General features: G+C 35.4%; 3 protein-coding genes across 3 annotated transcripts; 1 reads left to right on the top strand and 2 right to left on the bottom strand. All coding sequences in view use genetic code 12, as the record gives it.

Moving 5' to 3' along the window:
- Nucleotides 1–127: 127 nt before the first annotated feature.
- Nucleotides 128–5,161, bottom strand: RJT21DRAFT_120101 (pleiotropic drug resistance family ABC transporter). The gene has a single exon (XM_064881633.1). It carries the CDS (start codon nucleotides 5,055–5,057, stop codon nucleotides 468–470), a length of 4,590 nt encoding a protein of 1,529 aa, XP_064738375.1. The 5' UTR covers nucleotides 5,058–5,161; the 3' UTR covers nucleotides 128–467.
- Nucleotides 5,162–6,614: 1,453 nt separating this feature from the next.
- DYN1 (dynein heavy chain) lies at nucleotides 6,615–19,400 on the top strand (the record flags this gene model as incomplete). Its single annotated transcript, XM_064883158.1, has 1 exon — nucleotides 6,615–19,400. The coding sequence occupies exon 1, from the start codon at nucleotides 6,966–6,968 to the stop codon at nucleotides 19,398–19,400; it is 12,435 nt and encodes a 4,144-aa protein (XP_064738374.1). The 5' UTR covers nucleotides 6,615–6,965.
- Nucleotides 19,394–20,539, bottom strand: RPS19A (40S ribosomal protein eS19). The gene is made up of 2 exons (XM_064881632.1): nucleotides 20,391–20,539; nucleotides 19,394–19,990 (listed from the first exon to the last, which is right to left on the bottom strand). Exons 1-2 carry the CDS (start codon nucleotides 20,408–20,410, stop codon nucleotides 19,576–19,578), a joined length of 435 nt encoding a protein of 144 aa, XP_064738373.1. The 5' UTR covers nucleotides 20,411–20,539; the 3' UTR covers nucleotides 19,394–19,575.
- Nucleotides 20,540–20,611: the final 72 nt, after the last annotated feature.

The following is a 20,611-nucleotide window of genomic DNA, read 5'->3' as shown; positions in this document are numbered from 1 at the left end:
TTTCTTAATATATAAATTTAAAACTTCAAATAAGAATTATAACCTCGAAATTTACTACTTTATATACCCCAATTGCAGTTAAGTTTTATTCTGAATCAGTCGTCGTTTGTGATCCGATTTTGAGAGCCAAACTTTTCACCGTACCACTTTTTTTTTTATATGCGTGGGACTGCACAGAGCTATACGGCTCATTACCTATTTGAGGCACCATCCATGGGTGGGATGATTTTACTAGATTTGGTGATGGTTTGGGGTTTAAATCTTTTAGTTGGGTTCTAAACGATGTACGATGTAATACGAATGGTTGCAATACTTAAATCGTTTAATTACTTGCTTGTTATCAGTTGGTTACTTATGCGAATAAACTAAACTAGAATTCTTAATCATTAACTACAATAATAAAATTAATAACGCATAGTGTGTATTAGTCTAGTATAAATAATATTAAATAAAAGTGTTTGGGATATCTAATTCTTAGCAGCCTTCTTCTTTTCTCTATTACCCTTTGGAACTCTGGCTAAATAGAAGAATATAACTGTCAAGATAATGTTGAAGAAAATAAAAGCAATGAAAATACCATAATTTCTCCATCTTTCAGAATAAATAGCATTAACACTGCTTAAGAAAGCATTAGTAGAAGCCATTTGACAATATCTACATCCAGAAGTAGCATTTGCATCAGTCAAATAACCTCCTGCCATTGACATATAGCTTTGCATAAATGTACCACAAGTTTGACCACTTGGAGCATCAAATACTAAATATTCTTCAGGCGCACAAATAACATTAGTATTAGCTAAACCAGTAGATAAAATTGCTTGAATTAAATAAGTGAATGGATTACATCTGTACATGAAAATCCAGAATCTTGGTAAAACGTCAGGACCTGCTAAAACACCACAGAAATTCAAACACATAGTGAATAATAAAGTAGCCAAATTAGCAGCATTATCAGCCAATTCATTGAATGACATACATAATTGACCCATAGTAGAAGTATAAACAAAGAAAGCGGTTAATAATAACCACATTAAAACCCCACGTTGATTAACAGCATCGGTTGGTACAGCATTTCTATATAAACCAACTGGATAATACCAACAAAAGAAAGAAATAGTACCGACAGCAATTTGGAATGGAATTTCTGCAGTAATTTGTCCAAGAATAAATGCCATCCAACTATATGTTCTAGAAGGAGCTTCTCTAACTTCATAAAGATCTCTTTGTTTAACAAAGTATGGTAACATTTGTTGAACTAAAGTATTGAATACAATGAAATACATAAAGATAGCAAACATTTGATTTTGTAAACCTTGCATAGAATTATTGGCCTTAAAGAATGAAAATCCATTAAATAAAGCAGCCGATACAACCAAGAATAATTTAGAATAGATATAACCAGGAGATCTCCAATTTTGTTGAAGAACTCTCCAAGTAACAATAAGGTATTGTTTCCAAATAGGAGCAGCATATTTTAAATGAGCTTCAGGAGATGTATCTCTTTCTAAAAGTACTAATTCTTGTTCCATATTATTTAATTCTCCTTGAACTTCTCTATATTCATCAGAATTTCTCCAAACTTCAAAATAATCTTGTTTTGCATGAGAACCAGGAGCAGCACCAACAACTTCCAACATCCATTCAGCAGGATTAGCAGCAGGAGGACAAGGATCAGCACCATATTTTTCAAAATAATTAATTAAAGATTTACATTCATTACCTAAAGGTCCAAAATAAACTGTTTTCCCACCCTTTTGTAAAAATAATAATCTATCAAATTCCTTTAATAATAAAGCTGAAGGTTGATGAATAGTACATAAAATAGCTTGACCATGATCAGCCAATTTTCTCATCAATTTACAAATAGACCAAGCAGTTTGAGAATCTAAACCCGAAGTTGGTTCATCCAAGAATAATAATAATTTTGGTTTTGAAACTAATTCAACTCCAATAGTTAATCTTTTTCTTTGTTCAACATTTAAACCTTCACCTGCAACACCAACTAAGGCATCAGCATAATCACTCATTTCTAATAAATCAATAATATATTCAACATAATCATCCTTTTCCTTCTTTGGAACAGAATCTGGTTGTCTAAGATAAGCAGAAAATCTTAAAGCTTCTCGAACAGTTGAAGTTGATAAATGTAAATCTTGTTGTTGAACATAACCAATAGATCTTTGAAATGAAGAATCTAATGAATGACCATTAACCATACGAACTCCATCAGTAATAACACCCGATGTAACTCTTTCTGATAAACAATTTAATAAAGTTGTTTTACCAGCTCCAGATGCACCCATTAAAGCCGTAATTTGACCTGGTTTAACCCAACCATCAACTTGATTTAAAATAACTCGATCTTCTGATTTAATTTTAACTTGATAAGTTAAATCTCTCCAATGGAAAATATCTTTAGATGAAGGTAAACTATTATCATTAATTTTATTTGTAGTTTCTGATTCAGATCCATTTTTAATGGCTTCAAATTCATCTTTAATTGGAATCTTTTCTGAAGTTGAAGATGGTAATTTATTTTCTTCATCTTCTTGATTAATTTTTCTTTCTTGAGAAACCTTTTTATGTTTCTTTAAAGCACCTCTAAGGAATAAAACAATTTCACCCTTTTGCATAGCACCTTTATTAAATTCAGTTAAAAATACATAAATGAAAAGGAAAAATACGGCATAAGCAATAACAATCCCCCAATTTCTCCATTTATGAGAATTATAATATTGATAACTTTCAGCTAAATAAGTTGTACCTTGAACAATAGTTGAACCAGCTACAGATCCAACAGTATTACAAACTCTTTCGTTCAGAGCAATATTTTCATAACCTGGACCAGTTGGAACAAATGTAGAACATTCAAATTCTCGATTATGGAATTCATTAACCATTAAAGATTCAAAAACATAACCCACGGGATTAATATAATTAATCCATCTTGACCAACCCAACATTTTTGGAGTTGGAATTACAAACCCAGTATAAATAACCATAGCTAATAATAAAACCGTTGCAGGAGTCATAGCTCCAGGTAATGAAGTTGATACTGATCCAATAGATCTAAAAAGATGAGACATAACTAAAGTTGCACTGAAACACATTAAAAAGTAAAAGAAAAATCTTCCTGGTTCACGTCTAAAATTAACCATAAAATAAAATACAAGATTAAAAGAAACAGATGTAAGTAATTTAGTTGGAAGTTCAGTAATAATACCTGCTAAAGCATCAGCAGAAGGTCGATAAAGGGCATATTTCTTATGCTTTTCCACAATAGGTCTGGCTTCAAAAAGAGCCATAATTTCTAATAATGAAGAAAAAGCATTAAACAACACTGCAAAAAACATTGAAGCACCTCTATAATAAAAGGAAGAAGTAGTTTGAGATAAATTATAAAATACTGATGATAAAATTAATCCCATAATAAAATTCCCAAAAATAGACATAAGTGAAATAGATGGATCACCTCGAACTCGAAGAATATTTCTACCCATAATATATCTTACTTGCATACCAAAACTAACAGTATAAGATGATCTTGGATTAACATGTTTAGCTTGTCTAGCATTATGAGCCAATTGATAACTTTCTTTAGTATTATTTTTTTCCACATCAATAAAATGTTGATCAATTTCAGTTATTAATTGTTTATATTCGGGAGATTTCTTCCAATATTCTTCAAATTGAGCTGCAGTTCTTGGAACAATGGATTCATAACCTGGTCTAGCAATTCTTTCACTTGGATTAGTTAATGAAGTTAAGAAATCAGCAGTAGTTTGTCTTTGAGGACATTCCCAACCCATATTAACAAAATAATCTCTAGCAGCATCAGCTTTACCAAAAAAAATTTGATAACCTTCATATAAAACAATGACATTATCAAATAAATCATAAGCATCTTGAGAACATTGATAAATAGCAATTAATGGAGTAGCTTCTAAAATAGAAGCCGAAGTTTTTAAAGCTCTAATAAATTCTAAAGCAGTAGCAGCATCTAAACCTCTTGTTGCATTATCCCAACATTGTAAATTAGCTCCACAAAGTGATACTTCAGCAATTGAAACTCTTTTACGTTCACCACCAGATACACCTCTTACAAAATCATTACCAACATTTGTATTTCTTGTATGAGATAATCCATAAGTTGCCATATAAACTGATGCCATATGTTTAGCATAAGTTTCTCTATCTACACCTAAACCTCTATTTTGAGGAGTTCTTAATCTTGAAGCAAATTCTAATGTATCACCTACTGTTAAATGAGGGAAATGAACATCAGTTTCTGCTGAATATACAACATCACCACGATGATGTTTATGAATATCTTCTGGACTTAAACCATCATAAGTAATTCTCGATTCTTTACCAACATGGAAACCATAAGTATTACAAGCAATAGTTTTTAATAAAGTTGAACAACCAGAACCAGGACGACCCAATACAACTGTAACTTCACCAGGTTTCATTATACCATCCATAGGTTTTAAAATATCAAAATAACGAGATTCATCCATTTTACGAGTTGATCTTAAAGTTTCAACGGCAATTTTCCAAATTGCATTAGTAACAGTTGCTTGATAATCAGAATCTTGAGCCACTCCAAATGCTCTTAAATCACGATAAGCAATTCCTAATTTTGATGGTTTATAATATTCAGGATCAGAATCATATAATTTTCTTAAATTTTTAACCCAATGTTTAGCATCAAAATTATCACTATCAGGATCTAATTTTGGATTAGTTTCTTCATCAACATTATATGGAGATATACCTGGTACTTGAGACATATGAGATAAATATTTAATTAAAGCTACTGAAGATTTATCATCATTAAAATCTCCACCATTTGAAAGTATAGAATCATGAGTAATGGTTCTTGCTAATTCTTGAACATTTCTTGCAGCTTCATCATTAAATCCTTGATATTCATTAACTGAATTTGTTGAAGAACTTTGATCAACTTCATCATTATCTACAAAATTATTATTATTAGTAGCATCTTCTTCTTCTTCATCATGGGAATTTTTCCCCAATGAATTATATGAAGACATGCTTAATTCAGAATAGTTTTCTATATACTTTATCTATAAATTATATACAAAGTGATCTACTAAGTAATGCATATTTTCCAGGATATATATACTGATGAGTTTCTTCATTGGCACAAGGCCGAAATTGAAAAAAATAATAATAAAAATAAAAAATAAATAAACAATAATACTAAGAAATAAATAAGAAATTAAGAAAAAAAAGAAAAAAAGTGGAATAATATACGGAATTAACCCGGAAAGGATACTTTCAAGTTTAGATTCTATCCGTGTTGGCTTTGGTTGCTTACAATTATCATTGCCAAGTGTATGTGGAATCTACAGTTATAGTATAGATATACAGTTTACAGTAATGGTGATAACTCTACTTATATTGCACTAGTATAGTTTCTACTACTACTACTACTACTACTACTACTACAGTTTATTATCGTTGTTCGCAGGGCTGTAGATCTTCTTCAACTGATGCGATGACCCCCTTCTATCTCCACTTTATTAATAGTTACTATTAACTTTATTGTTACATATTATGCTCTACTTCTGTAACCGTTCCAACCATGTCACGCCAATGGCATTACCTCATCCTCTATAACCCCCTCCTCTACCTTTAACTTTTAGATGGTCATAGATAGCATACGGAATTAATTCTGGGCTTATATTCAGGAACTTTTACTCGGAAAACATAAAATTCCTACAATATTGATCTTTCCGAAACTCGGTGCTGACGTACTTGATAACTCTAATAACTATATAACTATATCGTTAACACCGAATGTTCTCTATGTAGTGTTATGTTATGCGTATCGACTATCCCATTGAGCTGGTGACTCCAGTGAAGCACCTAGGTTAGTGACTCAATGGGCTCAATGATTCTATGGTTATATGACATGCTGCGAATGTTGTTCCGTCCCGAAGCGTACTATCAAGTATGGTAAATTCATAAAGTAGTTAGTTATTAAATCAAAATTAGCTATTAATGGATTTCGTATAGCACAGCCTTGAATACTGCCTAGTTGAGCAAGGTTAAGCCCTACCATTTTCAATTATGCTTTGTAATGCTCTATTGTTAATGTTTTTCGGCATCTTTTGGCAACAAAAGTGTCAAACATCCTTTTTCCGTGCCGAACAAAATAATAATAATAAAGCCCTGTGTCGAGCACCATGTGCAGGAGCGGCTTTTTCTTTCGGTGATTAATCGTATTCGGTGCTGAATAAGGAAGGTTTGTTGCAATGTGTCAGAGACAAGTTGATCCGATTCCGTTAGTACCCATTAATAAACGAGGCTTTGTTCAATATAAGTAATCCGTAACTGTCCCCTAAGGTAACGGTTTATCTAGGAAATTTCTAGAATTGTCTTGGGTTAATGTATTGAGTCTTTAAAATAGACTATGTAAGGCGTAATGAATTAATTGGTGGCAATAATGCTGCTTTTTCCGAGTAAACGGAGTTATGTTCGGTTATGCGAGTCTGGGCTGAATTTATGAAGATTCACTGACAAATTTATCGTAAATTGTAGAAACTATAGAATAAAATTAAGTACGTACAATATATGCTGGATAAGCTGAATTGGTATAGAAGTACATGAGTAAACCATTGTATATGATACTGAACATGGAATACATATATCCATTGAACATTAAGAGCTCTCATTAATCAGCCATGAACTCACACCGACTCAGTATCAATACCTATTAACTTAAACCAGTAACTCACAGCGATCAATTACTTGCCACTATTCTTTTTCAGGTACATAAGCTCAAACTTACAGTAATACAACTATGTACTGGCTGGCAGTAGCGTTCCTTGTGGGTACTCTCCTGCATACAAACGCGTGTTTGTTTACCAAATCAGTTACAACTGACAATCTACACCATTAGCATCCAGTAATACTACAATTCCATCACTAACACTATGGATGTATCCAGTCACAGCATCGGAGCCGCGGATGAAAGCATCCAGCTTGAGCCGAGCCGATTTGCAGCATTTGTGCACCAGTATGTGGCGACACTTACGCAGACAGAAGACGATGTTGAACGAGAAGAACCAGAACCAGTACCAGTACCAGAACCAAAACCAGATCACGATCTCAATCACGATACATACAAAGCATTTGTAAATAACTATAATGAAGATACATTGTATGTGGTGGTGCCGTATGGAAGTGGAGATTTCCATGTGTATGGAGAACTCAGTAACAATTCTAATGCTAATGAATGGAAGAGTAGTCAAGCAGTATTAGTATTGGCATTCATTAAATCTAAAGGTAGATTGATTAATGGTATACCGTTATCTCATCAACTTAACATTATCAATATTTCTTCAGATACTAGTCGTAATGCTATGTTTGATAAATTGAGATCAGTAGTCAATTTAGGGTTAACTCCATACTTTGATCTTGTTATAGGTACTGAAGATTCCGATAAATTTACTAGAACCAAGAGGAAATTCAATGAATTGAGTCTTTCTTTACAAAACATTCAACGACAAATACAAATTCCTGATCTTACCCAATCTATTCATCCACAAATCTATGAATTATTGGCTAATGATGATTCAGAAGTTACAGTAGATAGTGGATTATTAAATGAATTAACTACTATAGTTAATAATTGGACTAAACAAATCCAGATGGTGACTAATTTGAATCATGAACCTAGTGATGATGAATTCATTGTAGATGAAAAGGCGTTTTGGGAATCAATGGAATCCGCCCTTATTTCCATTGTTAATCAAATTTCCAATACTCCAGCAATCACTAAAACTATTGAAATTTTAAATAGTAATAAACGATTTCAAATTACAATTAGTTTCCAAAAGGATACAGGCATTAATGATAAACTTTCTACTGCCAAATTATATAATTCTTTACTTAAAGAATTACCTATTGAAGATGTGATATCTTCATCGCATGATTTATCTAAATTTGAACTGGTAATAGTCGATTTATTCAATTATTTAAAGGGTAAAGTTCGGAATTTAAATGGATCCTTTGCATTACTGCGATTAATTGAATATATTGAATTAATCCTTAATGATATTACTCATAAATTAATGACTATTATTATAGAAATTAATGTATTATCTATAGAATTATCGAAATATTTAGATACTTATACTCAAACCAATTCAATAATATCAGTTATAGATCATAATCTAAAGTATTTGATTAATCTTATAAGAGAACTCTTACGGAAAAGACAAGATAAATTCATGATGATTAAACTTGAACTGATATCCTATACAATGTTTAAAGAAAGATTTGAATCCCTCAAGGCATTCCGATTAAATCATAGTAATTTATTGAGTCTCTTACTGGTGATTCAACCCCACTTACAAACTCAACTTGTTGATACTTATTCACGCTACATAATCCCCGCCAAACCGTTTGATTTATCTAAACAGGGACAATTGATCTGGTCGATTAATGAAAAGAATTATCTTACCATTTATCATGATTTATATACGCAAATCTCCCTTCATATCAATGCATATTTCAGTCATTGTATATGCTTTCATGATTTTCTAACGGTTATAGATAAGTTTGGCCATGAGATTTGTACGTTAATTAATGATGAGTATAAACTTAAATTATTGGGTATAGTCAATGATGAAGTCGAACAATTAATGTTATTGAATCTTCATTCCAAATCATACTACATTAGTACATTCCAAGACTTATATAGTAAACGATCAGTAGTTAGTCCATCTCCATTAGTAGGAGAAATCATGTGGAATCTCAGTCTACTAACTAAATTTCACTTTTATTTACATAAGCTCGAAAGGGTATTGGGCTCCAATTGGAATCAGTACTCCTTGGGGACTAAGATTCATGCCAATATTACCAATTTATTAGAGAAATCCACTATAAATTCCCTCATGGACTTATGGATTTCTGGTGCTAGTACAACACTAGACCCCTTCCCCGCGGTCAATCTGCCGGTCATTCAGATGATTGAAGAAGATATTCACATTAACATCGACATGAGAGTGTTGGAGTTATGTGTGGATTATACTTATCTTTCCCAAACCAAATCATCTACTTACTTTAAAATACCCGTAGACTTACAGATGACATTTAAGAAAGTTATGAAACTCTATCCATTTATGATCGATGTATCTCAAACCATTACGAGTATCAAGAGCATATTTAATCAGGACATTATTACCCAATGGGGATTCATGCTTGATCATCATAAACAGGCTATTGGTATAGCAGTCAAGGACATGTTGAAAGTGCAATGGCATGATATTGTACAAGCATTGGAATTGAGTTCCATCGACTACGAGATTGATTTTGATTTTGATTTCGATTTCGATAATGACAACTTGTCGGAGATAAGATCACTTCGAAGTCTTAGCCGATTCCAAAATGTGGTTAAGGAGGCAGTAGTAGCCGTGGAAGAACTCAACCAATTCGTAGAGTTTCTTCAAACTCAAGTGTATAATTTGAAGGTATGTCTGTATACCAGTAAGGCCATTGAAGAGATCTTAGTTGCAGTACAGCAGAAAGTAAATCAAGTATCATTAAACATTCTGGAACAACAAGTGGATCGATTATGTCAGTTGATAAATGATCAAGTTCAAGGCGTACTTACTGAGAAATGTCTTGATCGACTTGAAGATCCATTGGTGAGTCAACCTATCCATCATGATCTTGTATTTTCCGATCAACTGTTCACGTTATCTCCCCTGTTAAGTGTGACCAAAACTCATATGTTTGAACTTGTTAATGAACTCATTGCCATTATTGAAGGACAACCACAGATATATGCTGATTATGAAACCAAACAGACATTTTCCATCAATATCCAACTTCATCAACCACTTTCAACCACCTATGGATTGATAGATTCAGTGATAGATGAAGCACAGTCATATTTAGAGCAATGGCATTCACTTCAACGGATATGGGAATTGGATTTAAATGTCGATGAAGATCTTCAACAGGCCCTTCCATCTGATCTTTCATTCCCGCAATTAATCACTCATTTGGATACGATTCTCAGGATCAGAAGCTTGTTTGATAACCCTGATAGTACGGTGATATTCCAAAATCTTATGGCCATTAATAGTATTGGAGTTCAATCACGAGTGACCCTCAAATTTGATACGTTCCAAGGAGAATTGATTAGTAAATTTGCTTCACGATACAGTCAAGAGTTTAATCAATTTAGTCGAGAATTGACTGACTCAATCAATCGACTTGAAGCTAAACTTAATGTGGCAGCAGCTGTAGCAGAGTTAATCACCAATATCAACAACTACTTAACCATCAAGCAGGATATGGATAGATATAATGATACTTTAACCTCATTCAAGGCCGGCCAGACCTTCCTTTTCAAGCATCGGTTTAGGTTTGCCTCTGATTGGATATATACCGAGCAATTAGATAATGATATGGCTATTATTCGATCATTATTAACGGCCAAGGAGAAGACATTAGAAGATAATTTCGATATATTGGCCCCTAAGATTCAATCAGAAGCAGTTCGAATCAATGCATCAGTAGTATCATTAGTATCAGATTGGGAATTAAAGAAACCAATTGCTGGACATTTAGTTCCATCGTTGGCCATAGTGGAGATCAATAACTTTCAACATTTATGTGGGATCTTAGCCAAGAATTCAGATGCAGTGGCCAATATCTCAAGACTGTTAAATATTGCCACCATCCCTCCACAATCTCTTGAATCCATATCCCATGAAATCACCGATCTTCGGTCGGTATGGATTGCTCTTAATGCATTATGGGAAGATCTTGATCAAATCAAGCTGACGGTATGGAAACAAATGGATGTTGGACAAGTTCAAAGGCAATTGGATGATCTTCTCAATAATGCTCGATCCCTTCCTGGTCGTGTTCGACAATATGCATCATTTGATGAGATTCATAATGTCATTAAACAATATTTGAATACGTTTGTGACCGTCCAAGAGTTACAGAGTAGTAGTATGAAACCACGTCATTGGACTAGTTTACTTGGACAATTGAATAAGATTCAACTTGATCCAGATAGATTAACCTTGGGTGATGTATGGGGGTTTAACTTGAACTTAAATAGAGCCATTGTTAAAGCCGTACTTGATCAAGCCAGTGAAGAAGAAATCATTGAAAGTAAACTTGAGAGTATTACCAAAGAGTGGAATGATATTCATTTGGAATGGTTCCATTATGATAATAAAGTCAAACTTGTTCGACATTGGGATCGAGTGTTTGAACAAGCCAATAGTGATATAAGTTCCTTAGCCAGTATGAAGAATTCTGCTTATTACAGTAGTTTTGAAGCAGAAATTACCCGATTAGAAGATAAATTAATTGGACTTTTGGTGGTATGGGAGAAGTGGATGGAAGTGCAACGGCAATGGCTTTATCTCGATGGAGTGTTTGGTAATGATAAGGCCGATATTGCTAGTTTATTGCCTATTGAACTGAATCGATTTGTTAATTTCACCTATGAGTTCTTCAATGTATTGAAACGCATTCATAAACATTCATTAGTAATGGATGTAGTGGGACTTAAGGATATGGAACTGACCTTCTCCAACTTTCTTCATAGTCTTACCAAGCTTCGGAAATCCTTAGCAGACTACCTTGAGAAACAACGAGAACTCTTTCCTCGATTCTACTTTATTGGGAATGAAGATCTCTTAGATCTCATTGGAGGATCGGCCGATATGGCCCGTATCAATCGGCATGTGGCTAAGATGTTTACTGGAGTTGCTCAACTTAAGGTGGATGAAGATAGTTCTTCTGTGGTCGGAGTATACAGTCCTCAACATGAGTATCTTGAATTGAACCGGCCTGTTTCCGTCAAACTCAAGACCCTTCACGAATGGCTTTCTGAGTTGGATACAGAGATCAAACACTCGCTCGCCCTATTGGTTAAGGATGCCATTACTGAAGTACAGACTGTATATGAAGCGGTCAGTACCGAAGCACTTGAACAGCTCATGGTACGGTATCCTGCACAAGTAGTGACGGTAGCAGCACAAGTGGTATTCAGTAAGTATCTCAGTACTCACAAGTACCAACACCATCATACATTATTCACCAATATCATTAGTCACTTGACTACTCTCATGACTAGAGATTCTACTGCAGAACTCCTCCGTCATCAGGTGGAGTATATCCTCATAGAACTCCTTCATCATCGAGATATCTTTAGTCGACTCATGGCCTGTAAGACACCAGAAGATGTGCGGTTCATCACAGGCACTCAACAACTCTTCCATCATCATACTTCATCAGATGTAACTAAATCCATTACCATTACTCAAGCAGGAGCATCATTTACTTATGGGTTTGAATACTTGGGTATACCAGAAAAGCTTGCGTATACTCCATTAGTTGAAAAGTGTTATTTAACTATGACTCAAGCTCTTAATCAGAAATTAGGTGGGTCACCTTATGGACCGGCCGGTACAGGTAAGACAGAATCTATTAAGGCATTAGGTCATAATTTAGGTAAGATGGTTATCGTGTTTTGTTGTGATGAAACATTTGATTTTACTGCCATGGGAAGACTCCTTTTGGGACTCTGTGGAATTGGATGTTGGGGATGTTTCGATGAGTTTAATCGATTGGATGAAGGGGTACTTAGTTCTATTTCATCTCAAATCAAGGCCGTTGAAACAGGACTCGGACTGAATGGACAGTCTGTATCAATATCAGGTAAATCTATTACTGTTCATAGTGAAGTAGGACTCTTTGTTACCATGAATCCAGGCTATGAAGGTCGGTCTGAATTACCTGAAAACCTTAAGAAACAATTTAGAACCATTGCCATGAATGAACCTGATCGAGAAGTCATTGTAGAAGTGTTACTTACTGCTCAAACATTTGCCCATGCAGCATCGATTGCTAAAGTTCTAGTACCCTTCTTCTTACAGTTACAACAACTCACGACTGATCAACAACATTATGATTTTGGATTAAGATCCATCAAGACGGCTCTTGTACGATGTGGAGCCTTGAAACGGATTCTTGGACAGATTAATAGTTCAGAACATGAGGAACATCGATTAGTTCTTCAGAGTATCAATGAGACTATAGCTCCTAAATTGGTGGAGCAGGATATGCCCATCTTTCATGAGTTACAGAATAAGTACTTTAAGAATATTCACTATGATGAGTCGGAATCTATGGCATTCTTGACTCGAGTTGATCAGTACTATACTAGTCATGGATTAGTATATGATAATAAATGGAAAGCCAAGACTCTCCAACTCTATCAAATCCAACAAGCCCATCATGGAATCATGTTGGTAGGCCAATCAGGATCAGGTAAATCGGTTACTTGGCGACTGGTCTTGGATTCAGTAGCTCAGTATGAACATATGGATTACTTATCATATGTAATAGATAGTAAAGTATTGACTAAAGATCAGCTCTATGGATGGTTAGATCCAGTAACTCGCGAATGGACCGATGGTCTATTCACACAGATTCTTCGAAAGATCATTGATAATCTCAAGGGAGAATTACTGAAGATGGTATGGATTGTCTTTGATGGAGACGTTGATCCGGAATGGGCCGAGAACCTCAATAGTGTACTTGATGATAATCGAGTCCTTACTCTTTCTAATGGTGAACGGTTAGGACTTCCAGCCAATGTTCGGATCTTATTTGAAGTGGATTCCATAAGACATGCCACACTAGCCACCGTCTCTCGATGTGGGATAGTCTACTTTGAACCAACTCTTGTATCGGTAGCTGGCATAGTTAGTAAGTTCTTATTTGATTTAGAGCATATAGCCATTGATGGAGATGCCGTGGCGGATGGAGATGAGACACTTGTGGTTGAAGTTCAAACGGAATTTGCTAATGGCTTGCATAGTATACTTAGTCCAGAATTAGTATCTAACTTAGTAGAGGCAGCTCAGAAACTCAATCATATTATGAACTTTACCGTTCATCGAGCGGTTGAGTCATTGACGTCGTTGCTCAAGTCATACTGTCGTCGATTGGTGAGGTATACAGAGCAGCATGAGTCACTTACTTCCCAACAGAAACTGGTCTATCTCCATCGAGCAGTATTGGTTAGTGTCAATTGGGCATTGGCTGGAGATTGCTCTAGTGATGATAGACGAGTTCTTTCGGAAGTGACTAATTCCATGGCCTGTTTCAATGACTATCGACTAACAAAAGGAACTTACTTTGATGTGGATATCCAACTTCCTGATGGAGATTGGATCTTGTGGAACTCTCAAGTAGCAGTGGTTGATTTAGAACCTCATCATGTCATAAACCCATCGACCATTATTCCTACTGATGATACAGTCAAACATGAGAGTCTCATCTATTCCATCATCAATGAACATCGATCTCTCTTATTATGTGGACCTCCAGGATCGGGTAAGACCATGTCATTACTTGAAGCCTTACGGAAATCACCACAACTCGATCTACTTTCCCTTAACTTCTCGAAGGATATGACTCCTAAGGCATTATTACAATCATTAGAACAAGCTTGTACTTATAGACAAACATCTACTGGACCTGTCCTTTGTCCTAAACTTACTGGGAAATGGTTAGTTGTATTCTGTGATGAGATTAACTTACCAGCTAAGGATAAATATGATACTCAAGCGGTGATTTCATTCATAAGACAACTTATGGAACAACAGGGATTCTGGAGATGTAATGATAATCAATGGATTACTCTTGAGAATATACAATTTGTTGGAGCTTGTAACTCTCCACAGGATCCAGGTCGGAATGTCTTGAGTGATCGATTCTTACGTCATTCAACTCTACTTATGGTAGACTATCCTGGATCTACTTCATTGTATCAGATCTATCATACATTCACTCGAGCTATCTTGAAGTTTGCTCCTAATCTTCGAGGATATGCTGGAGCCATTACTGAAGCCATGATTGAAGTGTATACTCAATCCAAGAAGACTTTGACATGTCAACTTCATAGTCATTACATCTACTCACCTCGAGAATTGACTCGATGGACAAGAGGAATGTTAGAGGGACTCAAACAACGACTGTATGATGATGTGAATGATTTGGTGTATCTATGGTATCATGAAGGTTTACGCTTATTCTACGATAGATTGGTAGGGACATGGGAAAGATCCTGGACCATGAAACTCTTTGAAGAGGTCAGTACCAATCACTTTCCATCATTTGATCATACTAATAATCACCATACACCTGTGTTGTTCTCTCATTGGCTCACAGGTATCTATGAGCCAGTGGATGAGCTGGAGTTACGAACCTTTGTGGTGGATAAGCTTCACATATTCAAAGAAGAGGTGTGTGAAGTGGAGTTGGTTCTTCATCAGGATCTTCTTGATCACTGTTTGAGAATCGACAGAGTTCTTCGTCAACCTCAGGGGCATATGATTCTTGTCGGACCCAGTAGTAGTGGTAAGTCTACATTGACACGATTCATGGCATGGATGAATGGTCTTGAGTATATTCTGTTGAATGTCCATCGTCAGTATCTGCTTCAAGACTTTGACAGTACACTTCGTCGGATCCTCTTGAAGTGTGCGCAAGGAGATCGAATCTGTTTCATGATTGATGAATCCAATATCCTTGAGACTGCGTTTGTGGAGAGAATGAATACTTTATTGGCTAATGCCGAGATTCCGGGATTATACGAAGGTGAAGAGTATGATACTTTGATGAATGTGTGTGTAGAACAATCTCATCAACAAGGATTACTGTTAGATTCTAAGGATGAATTGTATAGTTGGTTTGTAAGTCAAATATCTCGTAATCTTCATGTGGTATTTAATGTTAGTGATACTCTGGATGGATTCAGTCCTGCCATTATATCATCACCGGCTTTATTCAATCGATGTGTATTGAGTTGGATGGGAGATTGGTCTAATGAGACATTGATTACTGTGGGAACTAAGCTTATAGCCGAAGTGCCTTTGGATGTAGCCGAGTATACGGTACCTGTACTGTTTGTTCCATTTGTCGATGGACAAGAATCTACTTTTAGAGATGTTCTTGTGGATACTTTAGTATATATGCATCGACTTCATTTGGATTATCAAGTGTCAGTTCATATCCATCAATCTCCTCATGATTTCATGGAGATGGTAAGTCAATTCATTCGATTATTTGATCATAAACTGCATACGCTTGAAGAACTGCAGGGTCATACCACTTGTGGATTAGATAAATTAAAGGAGACAGTGCTTGTAGTGAATAATTTGAAGGCAGCTCTTTCTGAGAAGAAAGCATTTCTTGTGGCTAAGGATAAACAGGCTAAAATAGTCTTGAATAAGATGCTTACTGAACAGAATGAAGCTGAGAGAAAGCATGAATTTTCCATTGTGACTCAAGAGGAATTGGCCAAACAAGAATTGGAAATTCAAAAGCGGAAGACAGTGGTAATGGGAGATTTGGAAAGAGCTGAACCGGCAGTTCTTGAAGCTCAACGAGGAGTTCAAAACATTAAGAAACAACATCTTACTGAGATTAGAAGTATGTCTAGTCCACCCGATGCAGTCAAGCTCACGATGGAATCAGTATGTGTATTATTGGGATATCAAGTAAGTAGTTGGAGAGATGTTTTATTGGTGATTAGACGAGAAGATTTCATTCCCAACATTGTGAATTTCAATTGTGAACGTCATATGACTGATCAATTAAGAGCTCATATGAATAAGACATATCTTAATCGTAAAGATTATACTTATGAAGCCCTGTATCGTGCCAGTAAAGCTTGTGGACCATTATTACAATGGGTGGTTGCTCAATTGGCTTATTCGGAGATTCTTGTCAAGGTAGGACCCTTACGAGAAGAAGTTGAACAACTAGAAGCTCAAACCAAACAGACTAAAGTGCAATTGATAGCCATTGAACAAATGATTCAAGAATTACAGGCTGGAATTGAAAAGTATAAAGAAGATTATAGTACGCTTATTCGAGAACTGGAGAATATTAAACAAGAGATGAGAATAGTCGAGAAGAAGATTGAACGAAGTCTTAAGTTGGTGGGAAGTTTAACCGGAGAGAGAGAGAGATGGAAGAGTAGTATACAAAAGTTTGTGGAGATTAGACATCGACTTGTAGGAGATTCAGTCTTGGCGGCGGCCTTTGTAGTGTACGCAGGAGTTTATGATGAGAAGGGACGTCAACAACTTATGAAGTTATGGAAACTTCGATTGACAGACGCCGGGATAGTGTATGATGAAGGTTTTTCAGCGTGGGCCTTTCTTGGTGAGGATGTTAGTATTAATAATATGAATAGTTTGAGTGTGAGTACTGATGAAACTCATCAAGAGAATATGCGTATCTTACAGTCTAGTGGCGTACCTCTCATCATAGATCCCACGATGAAATCATTAGAATTAGTACGTCTAAGTCATCCTAAGATTATCATTACTAGTTTCTTAAATGCCGACTATTTGAAACAAATTGAGAATGGGTTACGATTCGGAGGTCAAGTAATAGTTCAGGATGCCGAATATTATGATCCTGCTATCGACAGTATCTTAAAACATGAGATTCAACGGAGTGGTAGTCGAATGGTTATACGATTGAGAGATCAATTGATTGACTATTCTAATAAATTCAAACTTTACTTACATACGAAGGATTCACTGATTAGAGTATTACCATTTGTAGCTTCTCGAACCACCATGGTAAACTTTACCGTTACCAGTGGATCATTAGAGAATGCCGTATTGAATCTTACTTTACAAGCCATTAAACCGGAGATAGCTCAAAAACGTATAGACATTATGAAACTTCAAGGAGATTATCAAAGTAAACTTCATTCCTTAGAAGAAGATTTACTTGTGTCATTGAATAGTGCTCAAGGGAATTTATTGGATAATGGAGATGTAGTGGATAAATTAGAATCTATTAAAGAAGAGGCTCATGAAATCGATGTTAAACTTAGTGAAGCAGCTAAAGTAGTTCAATTGGTAGAGACTAGTCGAATAGAATATGCTCAGTTAGGAACCCATGCGGCGTACTTATATGGATTAGTCGAAAGATTGGTTCATTTACATAAACTTTATAAGTTTTCTCTTGAAGATTTCATGGCCACATTTGTTAATCTACTCCAATCTAAGGGGACTAGTTTTGAACCCAATCAGTTTATTGAGGCCGTGTATAGAGAGGTATTTGCTGCAGTGTCTGTATCGTTGAAAGCCAATGATAAGATGGCCTTTGCGTTGGGACTAATGCTGACATTCTATAGGTTGGATATTGGTGAAACGTACGAGAAGACTATAGTGACTATTGCTCAGAGAGTGATGGGAGAAGTACAAGAGAAGGTGGTGGAATTGGAATTGGAATTGGAATTGGATAATGCTATGGATAAAGTGGAGCCATTAATCTCTAGCTTACAGTGTCCTAATAAGGGTGTAGGGTTTATTGAAGGTATATCTACATGTGCTACATCGTTATTCAGTGGCCATGGACCTTTCAGTTCTTACTATGATTTGAAACAATGGGTCGGCAACAATACTAACAATAAGTATCCTATCTTATTTCTATCACCAGAAGGTTATGATGCTTCGTTCAAAGTTCAGGATTTGGCAAGTGAGTTGAATAAGCAGTTGGTCATTGTATCGATGGGATCCAAAGAGAGTCACGATTTAGCAGATGTGGCTATAACTCAAGCTGCTAAAGATGGAACATGGATAACTATTCAGAATGTTCAGATGTCTGTTGAATGGCTCAGTCGATTAGAGAAAAAGTTGGATAGTATGGATAAATGTCATGAAGACTTTATGCTTTTCTTAACTGCCAACTTTAACTCATCTATACCGGCAGGATTAATAGCCAAATGTAAGATCTTATCGTTTGAGATTCAACCCAGCTTTAAATCTGTATTACTGGAAACATTCAATTCATATAACATTGAGAATGAAAGCAGAGAGTTCTGTCATATTTACTTTCTCCTTTGTTGGTTCCATAGTGTCGTACTGATACGATTAAACTATGTGCCAATGTCATTTAAGAAGCAATATGATATAAATGATAGTGACTTCCGATCAGCACTAAGTGTTCTACAAGATATCTCAGTTAAGGATATTGCTTGGAAGAATCTTAGTTATCTTATAGGAGATATTATCTATGGAGGTAAGATTGATATAGAGGAAGATTGTAATTATATTAGACAATGTTCACAGTATTTATTCCTGGTGGAATCCACCAATAAATCATTCAATCTCATTAGACATGAGCACATGAGCCAAACACTACAGATACCTACTGGTAATTATCAACAATGGATCGATAGTTTACCTGATCAAGCATCCTTAACATGGGTGGATCTTGAAGAAGAAGTTGATGTTTTATATAGAAACAAGCAGGGACAGAATGTAGCTGCTAAGTACTTGCAACTAGTGAATAATTAATACTAATTAATACTAATTAATACTAATTAATACTAATTAATACTATATAGTTCAGTCAGTTATAATTACAATTTATATTACATGTCAGCTAAATATATGTATTAGGGTTGGATTTATACATGCACGTATAGAATAATAATTTACAACAATAATGGATGGATTGAAGCTAAATAATTTATTCGTCATCTTCTAAAGTTTGAGCAGCAATACGATCTAAATCTCTTTGACCATTTTCAGAGATTCTTCTACCACCTTTTGGAGAGATTTCTAAAACACCAATCTTTTGTAAAGCTTGAACAACTTTTCTGTTAATAGAACCAGAAGCATCAACATGCTTGTGAGGTCTGAAACCTCTGTTAATGGCACCACCGTATAATTTGTTTAAGGCACCAACACCAACTTGTTTTCTCAAGTAAATGTGTCTAGCAACAGAAGCAGCTCTCTTGTAGAACCAAGTTTCAGCTTCTTGAGGTGGTAATTCATTACCGGCAGAAGTCTTAACAAGATCAACGTAACCTGGAACTTCCAATTTACCTTGTCTTTGTAAGAATTGAGCGTAAGCGTTAATAAATTCTTGAGCTGGAACGTCTCTATAAGAAATATTTGTTAGTATAATGGTTCTTGTAATTATTAGGGGTGGATGACTATGAAATATTGAGATTTGGTTGAAAACTGATGGTAATGGATAGTACTTACCCCTTGAATAACAATGTTATGACAAGTTGTAGTCTGAACAGAAGCACACTAGTATACAGAAGCATACTAGTATACAGAAGCACACTAGTATACTACACTAGCACACTAGTACACTACACTAGCACACTAATATACTTGTAGAAGCACACTAGTAAACTAGTATAAGCACACAGTCTCTCCTCTACTCCACTAGTTTGATCTAAGAGTAACAATCCCATTGTACAACTCTCTCTATCCACCACGACAGTTTTCTTTCCACTCTTCACTACATCCCATGTGCTATCTATCACTTACCTGACGGAAACACCTGGCATATTGTCTTTGCTTTATTAGTTATTAAAGGTAGAGTTGTAAAAGGTGTTCGTGTAGTGAAATATTACTGAAATTTTTTTTGTTGTAGTGGGAGGTGAGAGGGAGTGTGTGCAGGAAAACAGTAGATTTTTTTTATGATGGGTAGTGTTCCTATTTGGGGAATGTGAGGCTCACGGAAAAACAGTCACTGAGGTCACGTGTGT

The sequence above is a fragment of the Scheffersomyces amazonensis genome (assembly GCF_036850825.1).
Source record: "Scheffersomyces amazonensis strain UFMG-HMD-26.3 chromosome Unknown RJT21scaffold_3, whole genome shotgun sequence".
In the NCBI taxonomy this organism is placed as follows: Eukaryota; Fungi; Ascomycota; class Pichiomycetes; order Serinales; family Debaryomycetaceae; genus Scheffersomyces; species Scheffersomyces amazonensis.
Note: the sequence above shows the minus strand (reverse complement) of the source record. Positions and strands in the feature narration are given on the sequence as shown.